The 12,258-nt window shown below is 37.6% G+C and overlaps 1 protein-coding gene across 2 annotated transcripts in view; it reads right to left on the reverse strand.

The window, feature by feature from the left end:
• Window positions 1-38: 38 nt before the first annotated feature.
• Window positions 39-12,258, reverse strand: part of LOC142344788 (apicoplast pyruvate carrier 1-like) — a 31,791-nt gene continuing 19,571 nt past the window's right edge. For both annotated transcript variants that reach the window (XM_075396730.1, XM_075396731.1), the window contains 2 exons: window positions 9,756-9,858; window positions 39-205 (listed from right to left, as the gene is read on the reverse strand). In XM_075396730.1, coding sequence (XP_075252845.1) covers window positions 150-205; window positions 9,756-9,858 — 159 coding nt within the window. In that variant the 3' untranslated portion in view covers window positions 39-149. The remainder of the gene's footprint in view (window positions 206-9,755; window positions 9,859-12,258) is intronic.

Consider the following 12,258-nt stretch of genomic DNA (forward strand, 5'->3'; position numbering starts at 1 on the left):
CCCTAGTTTTCCGCCATCGCTATGTGATTCGAACTAGCTTTTCTGAACAAAAATAAATTTATTTTTTAAATGAAAGAAACAGCTAAAACGGGTAATGAGTTTTACGGTTGAAGTTTTGAGAATTTAAAAATTTAGTAGTTTTTTTAGCGTCAAATGATATTTCCGTTGAGATTCCTCACATTCCACATTAGAGCTGCTGCTTCGCCTGTAACAGAAGGAATGATTGTAATTTTTCAAAGCATCGATTGGCAATGCTTATCGATTGGCAAATTAACGTCGTCACATTTCATTATGAATGCTGGGCTTTTTGTCGCAGAAATCAGAAGAAAATCCACCTATTTAATATAGCCTACACGTTTCGTAATTTAAAGTCAGTGAAAATGTTTTTACTAATTGCTCTCAAACTAAGTTTGCAGCAATTATATTAGTCCTGCCGGTCTTTTTTATGCGATTTTTCGCGTGACCGATTTTTTTGTCTGACTTTGTCCTCAGAAACGGGAAAAACAGGTAAAACCCGGAGGTCATTAAGTGACTGAGTGGCTCTTAGAGCCTCACTAGTCTCTAAGTATCGAATTCACCAAACGTGTTGTCCAGGAGAAGTTCATAATCCCCCCCCCCCCCAATAAAAACTATTCCACGATAAGCAAAGACAAGGCTCTGAATGCCGAGTGGTTAATTTCTCAGTCTATTACGGCGAAGTTGGGTTTTCGCACCCCTCATTGAACGGAATTTCCTGCACCCCTAAAAACACCTCTCCTTGAAAGGAAATTTTAGCACGCATAAAAATTATCGAGGCTACTGATACCTTTGTAAGAAATTGCCCACTGTGGTTCAACGATGGTTGCTTTATATTATTTTGCTTTAATTGCTTTGTTCCTTCAATTTTTCAATGAATCCGCCCTTCTTAAAACTCAGTTTGAGCTGTTGAAAATATGAGTTCTAGAATCTAGAATATATTGAGCAACTGCTTCTGATTTCGAAAAAAAATTAAAATTACTTGTCTTTCAAAAAATATATTTTGACGATCTGAAAATTTGTTAGTTCTTTTTAAGAACTTGCGTAACGTGGGATATGAGCCACTATGTGAGCAATTACATAAAAATACGAACGTAGACTTTTAAAGAGGCAATGTCTGCTTGTAGAATATTATTGACAAATAGTTTAGAATAGTTAAAATTGTTTAAATCTGGAATTTGTAAAACAGGGTCGTAAGCTCTCTTTACTTCGAAATTCGTTATCTGTCGCGTTAATTGTTTCACATTTCTAAAGACTTTCAGCCATGTATCTCCAGAAGCATTTCAAATAGGTTAGGGAGCCTTGTTTTGAGAAAGTTTGAGGCTAATTGTTTTGTTCTGCTGTCTCAAACTCAAACATCGTCAAAGCACTTTGTTTGACAGATTTGCTTTTAATGGTATTTTACGTAGTAGAAGATAAAGCGCGTTTCTGAGAAAACCAAAACGTCTTAGCATCAATCTTCCAAATTGTTATGTTGCATTTTAAAATTTTACTAGCAAGCCCGCATAAGCATCACAAAATCATATCCGAACAGGTTTAAAAGAATATAGGACTTTTCGTGGCAACTCGGGTTCGAACCCTTGCCCCTCGTTTAACATCCACAGCTCTTACCTCTTAGGCTACCGACGAGTATTTTTGGCGTCCATTACCTTATTTAACAGCAACTTTTGGTTGAGCGACAATTTTGGCATTGCTGTGATTAAGGTGCGCTATGTTAAAGGAGCGCAATGAATTTGCTTAAAACGAGCTTCTACAACCAAATCCCAAATCTATTTCCGTGCACATTGTACATCCTTTTCCTCCCCTACTTGGGCCTGAAAAAAAAACATTTACCGAGCAGGCTCTTAGGCATGATTGCGTGGGCTGCATTCTTAAGGATCGTTAAAACATGTGAACATAGGAGCGCTGCTAAACATTGCGTTCAAGAGCGACGAGAGGGAGAGAAAGAAATGGAGAAAGAAAGAAAAGATAAAGTAATAAAGAAAGAATGAAAAGAAGACATAAGTAACAAAAAAAACAAAGAAATGAAGAGGGGAAGAAAAAGACAACCAACTCACCGATTTTTTATCCCAGTAAACGATGCGTCCTTTTCGTCCACGACTCAGGATCGAACCCATGCCCCTCTCTTCACAGCCACAGGCCTAATCCATTGCGCTACCGACGCCTGTTTCTGTTGTCTATTGAACTGGATATGTACGAAAAATATTGGTCGATAGCTTTCAGACTCGCTTGTTTTTTCTAAGCTGTGTGCTTAATGAGCAAAAAAAAAAACATTTGCAGATCAGTCACTTAAGCATGGCCGTGTAGGCTGCATGTTAAAGGATCGTTAAAACATGAGAAGATAGGAGCGTTGTTAACCATTGCGTTCAAGTGCGACTTACATTTAATATATTAGAGAGATATAGAAGAATAAGAAGGGAAATAAAGAAGGGAGCATGAACGAAACACAGTAGTGGATGAAAAACAAGAAAAACGAACCCATGCCCCTCTCTTCACAGCCACAGGACTAATCCCTTGCACTACCGACGCCTGTTACTGTTGTCTATCGGTTAAAGCTACATACGAAAATTGGTCGATGGCTTTTTGTCTCGCTTGTTTTTGCTAAGCCGTATGCTTAATCAGCAAAAAAACGTTTACAGATCAGGCACTTAAGCATGGTCGTGTAGGCTGCATGTTTAAGAATCGCTAAAACACGTGAAGATAGGAGCGTTGTTAACCATTGCGTTCAAGTGCGACTTACATTTAATATATTAGATATAGAAGAATCAATAATAAGGGAAATAAAGGAGGGAGCAAGAAGGAAACACAGTAGTGGATGAAAAACAAGATTCACCATTTATGACACAAAAAACAGAGGCCAGTTCTGGCACCAACTCAGGCTCGAACAAGCCCCTCGCTTCACCGCCACAGGTCTAATCCCTTGCGCTACCGACGCCTGTTAATTCTGTCTCTTGAATTGGCTACGTACGAAAAATATTGGTCGATAGCTTTTAGTCTCGCTTGTTTTTTCTAAGCTGTGTGCTTAATGAGCAAAAAAAAAACATTTGCAGATCAGTCACTTAAGCATGGCCGTGTAGGCTGCATGTTAAAGGATCGTTAAAACATGTGAAGATAGGAGCGTTGTTAACCATTGCGTTCAAGTGCGACTTACATTTAATATAATAGATATAGAAGAATGAATAATAAAGGAAATAAAGAAGGGAGCAAGAACGAAACACAGTAGTGGATGAAAAACAAGATTCACCATTTATGAGACAAAAAGCATAGGCCATTCTTTGCACCGACTCGGTCTCGAACCCATGCCCCTCTCTTCACAGCCACAGTTTGAATCCCTTGCACTACCGACGCCTGTAATTGCTGTCTATCCGTAGTGGCTACATACGAATATTGGTCGATGTCTTTTTGTCTCGCTTGTTTTTGCTAAGCCGTATGCTTAATGAGCAAAAAAACATTTACAGATCAGGCACTTAAGCATGGTTGTATAGGCTGCATGTTTAAGGATCGTTAAAACATGTGAAGATAGGAGCGTTGTTAACCGTTGCGTTCAAGTGCGACGTACATTTAATATATTAGATAAGATATAGAAGAATGAATAAGAAGGGAATTAAAGAAGGGAGCAAGAAGGAAACACAGTAGTGGATGAAAAACAAGACTCACCATTTTTGAGACAAAAAGGAGGCCTTTTTTCGCATCGACTCGATCTCGAACCCATGCCCCTCGCTGCACAGCCACAAGCCTAATCCCTTGCACTACCGACGCCTGTTACTGTTGTCTATCCGTTAAAGCTACATACGAAAATTGGTCGATGGCTTTTTGTCTCGCTTGTTTTTGCTAAGCCTTATGCTTAATCAGCAAAAAAACGTTTACAGATCAGGCACTTAAGCATGGTCGTGTAGGCTGCATGTTTAAGAATCGCTAAAACACGTGAAGATAGGAGCGTTGTTAACCATTGCGTTCAAGTGCGACGTACATTTAATATATTAGATAAGATATAGAAGAATGAATAAGAAGAGAATTAAAGAAGGGGGCAAGAAGGAAACACAGTAGTGGATGAAAAACAAGACTCACCATTTTTGAGACAAAAAGGAGGCCTTTTTTCGCACCGACTCGATCTCGAACCCATGCCCCTCGCTGCACAGCCACAAGTCTAATCCCTTGCACTACCGAAGCCTGTTACTGTTGTCTATCCGTTAAAGCTACATACGAAAATTGGTCGATGGCTTTTTGTCTCGCTTGTTTTTGCTAAGCCGTATGCTTAATCAGCAAAAAAACGTTTACAGATCAGGCACTTAAGCATGGTCGTGTAGGCTGCATGTTTAAGAATCGCTAAAACACGTGAAGATAGGAGCGTTGTTAACCATTGCGTTCAAGTGCGACTTACATTTAATATATTAGATATAGAAGAATCAATAATAAGGGAAATAAAGGAGGGAGCAAGAAGGAAACACAGTAGTGGATGAAAAACAAGATTCACCATTTATGACAAAAAAACAGAGGACATTTCTGGCACCAACTCAGGCTCGAACCCATGCCCCTCGCTTCACCGCCACAGGTCTAATCCCTTGCGCTACCGACGCCTGTTAATGCTGTCTCTTGAATTGGCTACGTACGAAAAATATTGGTCGATAGCTTTAAGTCTCGCTTGTTTTTTCTAAGCTGTGTGCTTAATGAGCAAAAAAAACATTTGCAGATCAGTCACTTAAGCATGGCCGTGTAGGCTGCATGTTAAAGGATCGTTAAAACATGTGAAGATAGGAGCGTTGTTAACCATTGCGTTCAAGTGCGACTTACATTTAATATATTAGATATAGAAGAATGAATAATAAAGGAAATAAAGAAGGGAGCAAGAACGAAACACAGTAGTGGATGAAAAACAAGATTCACCATTTATGAGACAAAAAGCATAGGCCATTCTTTGCACCGACTCGGTCTCGAACCCATGCCCCTCTCTTCACAGCCACAGTTCGAATCCCTTGCACTACCGACGCCTGTAATTGCTGTCTATCCGTAGTGGCTACATACGAATATCGGTCGATGGCTTTTTGTCTCGCTTGTTTTTGCTAAGCCGTATGCTTAATGAGCAAAAAAACATTTACAGATCAGGCACTTAAGCATGGTTGTATAGGCTGCATGTTTAAGGATCGTTAAAACATGTGAAGATAGGAGCGTTGTTAACCGTTGCGTTCAAGTGCGACGTACATTTAATATATTAGATAAGATATAGAAGAATGAATAAGAAGGAAATTAAAGAAGGGAGCAAGAAGGAAACACAGTAGTGGATGAAAAACAAGACTCACCATTTTTGAGACAAAAAGGAGGCCTTTTTTCGCACCGACTCGATCTCGAACCCATGCCCCTCGCTGCACAGCCACAAGTCTAATCCCTTGCACTACCGACGCCTGTTACTGTTGTCTATCCGTTAAAGCTACATACGAAAATTGGTCGATGGCTTTTTGTCTCGCTTGTTTTTGCTAAGCCGTATGCTTAATCAGCAAAAAAACGTTTACAGATCAGGCACTTAAGCATGGTCGTGTAGGCTGCATGTTTAAGAATCGCTAAAACACGTGAAGATAGGAGCGTTGTTAACCATTGCGTTCAAGTGCGACTTACATTTAATATATTAGATATAGAAGAATCAATAATAAGGGAAATAAAGGAGGGCGCAAGAAGGAAACACAGTAGTGGATGAAAAACAAGATTCACCATTTATGACACAAAAAACAGAGGCCATTTCTGGCACCAACTCAAGCTCGAACCCATGCCCCTCGATTCACCGCCACAGGTCTAATCCCTTGCGCTACCGACGCCTGTTAATGCTGTCTCTTGAATTGGCTACGTACGAAAAATATTGGTCGATAGCTTTTAGTCTTGCTTGTTTTTTCTAAGCTGTGTGCTTAATGAGCAAAAAAAAACATTTGCAGATCAGTCACTTAAGCATGGCCGTGTAGGCTGCATGTTAAAGGATCGTTAAAACATGTGAAGATAGGAGCGTTGTTAACCATTGCGTTCAAGTGCGACTTACATTTAATATATTAGATATAGAAGAATGAATAATAAAGGAAATAAAGAAGGGAGCAAGAACGAAACACAGTAGTGGATGAAAAACAAGATTCACCATTTATGAGACAAAAAGCATAGGCCATTCTTTGCACCGACTCGGTCTCGAACCCATGCCCCCCTCTTCACAGCCACAGTTCGAATCCCTTGCACTACCGACGCCTGTTATTGCTGTCTATCCGTAGTGGCTACATACGAAAATTGGTCGATGGCTTTTTGTCTCGCTTGTTTTTAATAAGCCGTATGCTTAATGAGCAAAACAACATTTACAGATCAGGCATTTAAGCATGGTTCGCTACCGACGCCTGTTACTGCTGTCTCTTGAATTGGCTACGTACGAAAAATATTGGTCGATAGCTTTTAGTCTTGCTTGTTTTTTCTAAGCTGTGTGCTTAATGAGCAAAAAAAAACATTTGCAGATCAGTCACTTAAGCATGGCCGTGTAGGCTGCATGTTAAAGGATCGTTAAAACATGTGAAGATAGGAGCGTTGTTAACCATTGCGTTCAAGTGCGACTTACATTTAATATATTAGATATAGAAGAATAAATAATAAAGGAAATAAAGAAGGGAGCAAGAACGAAACACAGTAGTGGATGAAAAACAAGATTCACCATTAATGAGACAAAAAAAACATAGGCCATTCTTTGCACCGACTCGGTCTCGAACCCATGCCCCTCTCTTCACAGCCACAGTTCGAATCCCTTCCACTACCGACGCCTGTTATTGCTGTCTATCCGTAGTGGCTACATACGAAAATTGGTCGATGGCTTTTTGTCTCGCTTGTTTTTAATAAGCCGTATGCTTAATGAGCAAAACAACATTTACAGATCAGGCATTTAAGCATGGTTCGCTACCGACGCCTGTTACTGCTGTCTCTTGAATTGGCTACATACGAAAAAAAATGGTCGATAGCTTTCAGTCTCGCTTGTTTTTTCTAAGCTGTGTGCTTAATGAGCAAAAAAAAAACATTTGCAGATCAGTCACTTAAGCATGGCCGTGTAGGCTGCATGTTAAAGGATCGCTAAAACATGTGAAGATAGGAGCGTTGTTAACCGTTGCCTTCAAGTGCGACGTACATTTAATATATTAGATATAGAAGAATGAATAAGAAGGGAAATAAAGAAGGGAGCAAGAAGGAAACACAGTAGTGGATGAAAAACAAGATTCACCATTTTTGAGACAAAAAATAGGCCCTATTTCGCACCGACTCGGTCTCGAACCCATGCCCCTCGCTCCACAGCCTCAAGTCTAATCCCTTGCACTACCGACGACTGTTACTGTTGTCTATCCGTTGTGGCTACATACGAAAATTGGTCGATGGCTTTTTGTCTCGCTTGTTTTTGCTAAGCCGTATGCTTAATGAGCGAAAAAACGTTTACAGATCAGGCACTTAAGCATGGTCGTGTAGGCTGCATGTTTAAGGATCGCTAAAACACGCGAAGATAGGAGCGTTAATAATCATTGCGTTCAAGTGCGACTTACATTTAATATAATAGATTTTGTGTTTTGATTTCGAGCGGCAACTTCCATTCAGCATTCTGAATTTTTTCTGAGTAAAGACAAAATTAAAGTTCTCATTTGTCTGTTACTTCCGTGAAGGCTTTTCTGAAAATTTTTTTTGATCAAGACAAACACATTTTCAACACACTTTTCATGATAGTTTGTTCCTATTTTATATCGAAGAACTGCGAATATTTAGGGAGAAATAAGTAATATCATTGAGCATTAGTGGAATTTATTTGAAAAAACAGTAGTAATGAGCTATCTATGTGAATTAGGAATGAAAATTTGAATAGTCATAATGCGAATCTCCGTAAACTTTCCTCAGAATATTTTTGACGTGTTCTTGAATTTCCACGTACAATTGATTCCAGACAGTCAGCAATCCTATTAATAGCTTTATTTTTAAAGGAGTTTACTTTTCTGAGCATTTTGATTAATTAAAGATTTTTGGCAATGGTTGTTGTTTGCAAAAGAAGATCTCTTTTGAAAATAAGGATAACAGTTTTTTGCTTTTAAATATCGGTTGCGCCTTGCTGCTTAAATACTCTAGATAATATGAACTCACTAAATGTTTTTGTTGAGGGAAGGTTAAATTTAGCTGATCGAGAGAAAACACAACCGAAACTTAAGTTTAAAAATCGCACACTACCCGTGCTTAGACTGTATCAATTTTAGCCGAAGAAAACTAAAATTTAGGATTCTACTAATTTGTTACATAACAAGAAACTGAAAATAAATAACAGGCAACTGGACTGACTGGTGGCGGAAAAAGTAACATTAGTAGTTGCTGTAATATTGTTTTTACGCATTTTTAAAAAAATCTTTTGAACCTAAAAACGTGCCATTGACATACTGTTTGCTCTCTGGTTCGGTTCAGAAGCTCTTGGTTTTATCAAAATTTTGTTGGATCTGTTTTCGAAAGTAATGTTTTCTTCTTTCTTCGGAGGAATATACCTGTTCTGAATGTTTGAAAAAGGGTATTTTAGTCCTACTCGTGCTTCAAATAAGACCTTGTCTACATTTTTTTTGACGTTTTCATGCTTGCCGTATCAAGTTTTTTAAAAAAGTTTTTAGATTTGTAACTCCGTCGTATCAAGTTGTTTAAAAAATTTTGTAGATTTGTAATTCCGTCGTTTTGAACATTTTCTTATTCAATCCCCTGATATCAATAGTTTTTCAAGATTTATAGACAACGTCAAGAGAACGTCTGAATCTATGCTTTTTCAAGTTCTATTACTGTGTCGTCAAAAAGTTGTAATAGTTAGAGAACGACTTTGGCCAGTTAGAATTGATTAGTGTACCGGACAGAGTTGCGAGAAGGTAAAGCCGAGTAGAAACGAGGCCTGGCGGTAATCAAGGAAGCATCAAAAGTAGTTCTCTAATTGTTTTAGACCACCTGTTGAAATTGGCTAAACTGTGAAAAACATTTTTTTTCTGATAACTTCCTGGGAAAAAATTAATTCTTAAAAAGTGTTTTGCGAACCCAGTAAGTTTTCAAATTAAGATTTACAACATAGCACTAAAAACAAGTTTTTCTTTAATCAATGAAGAAAAATCAAAGAGTGGACAGATTGTAACCAATTAAGAAATAATTACTAGGCGAACGTTGTCATATATATTTACAAAATTGTTTTAATTTTTTTCACAATGTTTTTTTTGCTAAAAGTTCAGGCTCCTGAAAAAAATGGTTGGCTGATTGGGAAAGTCATGAAATCTAGACTAACTACTACAGTAAACGCCTCTGAAGATTAAGAAACATTTGTTTTGTTGCTTTTGTTCTTCAGCTAACACTGTACTCCGTCTAAATTTACCAAGTGAAATTAGAAATCTCCTGCAGGCTAAACTGATTGGGGCATCACAATGAACCTGATGGAAGCTTACTTTTTAAAATTGAATTTTTAATCAACTTTCAGAGCATTTCAAATTGATTTGGGAGGTATTTTTTGTATTAATTCTAAGACTTGGCACTCTATGACACTGCGGTGGTGACTCCTAATAATTTTGCTACAAATCGAAACAGGCAAAGCAAAGCAAAGGCTATATAGACCCGTACATGAAATTATGCCCCTCAATTTGTCGAGTGTCTATGCGTGTTAGTCTCCACTAACTAGGTAAGTTAGGCTATAAAGGGAAAGATCGGAACTGATTCGCGAGTGATTAAATGAAATAGATGCTTACTGATAAATGAGGCAGCTCCACCAATCAGGAATACAGGTGTGTAGCCGTCAGTGGCATTGAGAACAGCTGATATGACCTCTGTGAAAATGACACCCATCAGACCCTGAAATCCAGATGTACTTTGAGCACACAACCGCACGCACGCCACACTGCTGTTTAACTCTTTTATAAGTTCTGGCATAGCTCAAAATGTGTAAAAATCAGACAATATACTTTTTAAGAAGCAGAAATTTTAAAGTTTTGCAAGTAAACAAATGATCTACAGTCTTATCCTCGAGAAAGGCTGCGAAACTCAAAATCGGCTATTAAATTGCATTTAACCATGGTGTTTACTGGGAACAGTTTTAAAACCACTAACTTGTTATCTAGGTGGAATGTAGTCAAAAACCTTCGGACTTCTCTGTTTTGACAGTGCGACTTAGCTTTTTGTGATGACTTGAAATAAGAAAGTGTTAGAATTTTAATCAACTATCATCGCGGCAACAAGAGTTGCATAACGTACCGATGAAATAACTTGCTAGAGTAAATAGAAAGAAAAATTTGAAACCTTGGCGTTGCGGTTGAGTAGGCGATTTTTTCGGCCACTCGTTTCCATGGTTGCAACATGAGAATGGTGAGGAAAAGGTGGTGGAAAAAGAGCCTAATTAAATAGAGTAAGGTCTAAGTTATGCATTTGCTTTAATTTCAATGAGAGTTGACTAAAAACATGGCCACACTTTTGCCATTGTGTTCCCAAAGAATAAAAATTATCTTTCGTTTGATAAATTCTCGAGAGCGACAAAAATTATGGTATAGTTTGGTTGCGTGTTTGTTGCTTCTTTAGCGTCTCTTTTCCTCTATTTTCACTGCATGCAGCGTTTGCGTTCTTTGTGCTTCCAATTGGTGCTTGCTTACAGACCTGAAGTTCAATCTATTGCGCGGTGGGCATTAGATTTGAAATTGCAACGTAAAGATTTTCAACAAATTTTATTCGTGTTTCGTTTTTCTCGTTTTTTTGGTTTTCTCAGTATTCATTGTTTCCGGTTTTCTCTATTTTAGTATTTATTACTGGAAGAGGAGAACAAATTTGCTAAACATTTTCCCTTTGGAGCTGCAGCACGTGAAAAATTTGCAAACAAAATTTTATCGACTTTCCAGAACAATAATTCTGACATTGGTAGAAGTAATTTTGTTTAAAAAGTTGTATTAAACGAATGCCGCTCAAAAAATCTGGAACAATGGAGTAAAATTGCTTTGGAGTAGACTGTTTTCCCGCCGATCTTCTCCTGCCATTGTTCCGACATCGTTAGAAAAGAGTGGTGGAAAAGGATAAGATAAATAAAAATACTATATAGTATCATTCACGTTACGCTACACTTGTAATCATAACAGTAGTTCATTTAAAAGATGACTCAGTGGCTGCTTTCTTGAGGTTACTGAGAAACTCGGTTTCACCTTGCAGATTGATAATTCTTCTATGGCAACTACAACCACGTGGTAATTTAAAGTATTTGTTATCTTCAATTTTCTCTTAAAGAAGCATTTGATTTGTTCGGTCTGTGAATTGGCAATCGTTTTGAACAATAACAATAGCTGTATTGTGCGGTGTGTTGCGCTTAATTGTTCCGACCCCCACTTTAGTTGGAAGGGAGGAACTATACACTCAAATGGGTTTTTTTTTGTTCAGACAATTTTGGCCGATCGATATATTCATCGTACAGAGTTGTGAGTGGTATCATTAAAAAGTTGTACACCCTAAAATAAGGAAATAAAAAGATTTTTTTGAATTTTGTTTTTTACAGTGAGTTTTCAGTAATTTTTGATAAAATTTGGCACAATTTTGCTAATATTAATTAAAATACGTTGAAATTCTTAACAGTAGAGTTCAGACATTAAAAATTCAGACATTTTTCATCAAAAGTTGGACAAAATATGCATTTTTGGTTCAAAGTTTGCGGAAAGTGGAGACCTGGAAACCGCTGACATAACCTCAGAGAGCTATTTGAATCTCGGCGCCCTGTAAAAGTCTTCTGGAATTAAAATTTGGCCGTTTTCTACAAATTTCACTTCCATAATTATCCAAAAAGCAGCACTTTTTTTAATATTTGAAGTATTTCACTCAACAAATAGTCTAATTCCGAAACCAATGGTACACTTGGGAAAATCGTTGGGCGCACGACAAAATCAGGGAAATGTTTGATATTATCATGGATTCTTAAAATCAGAAATTTTTTAATTATAAGAAGAGCTTTAAAAAACTTTAATTGAATTATTGTTTTTTCTTCAATTGTTATTCTTTTTACACTCTGGTTACTAAGTCTCGCAATTTCAAACTCCAAATGGCTTCTGCAAGAGGTGTAGGTCAACCGGTATTATGCATTTGGTTGTTACCTAATGTCTCTTATGTCATTGAATATATTTGTTCTAAGGAAGTTTCAATGATTTTTTGAATTTGTCAATTTTTTATTATTATTTCTGTCAATTCTCTCATTATTTTCATTAAATACAGGTCAAACTTTGTTTC

This window comes from Convolutriloba macropyga, chromosome 8 (genome assembly GCF_964194025.1).
Source record: "Convolutriloba macropyga chromosome 8, txConMacr16.3, whole genome shotgun sequence".
Lineage (NCBI taxonomy): Eukaryota > Metazoa > Xenacoelomorpha > Acoela > Convolutidae > Convolutriloba > Convolutriloba macropyga.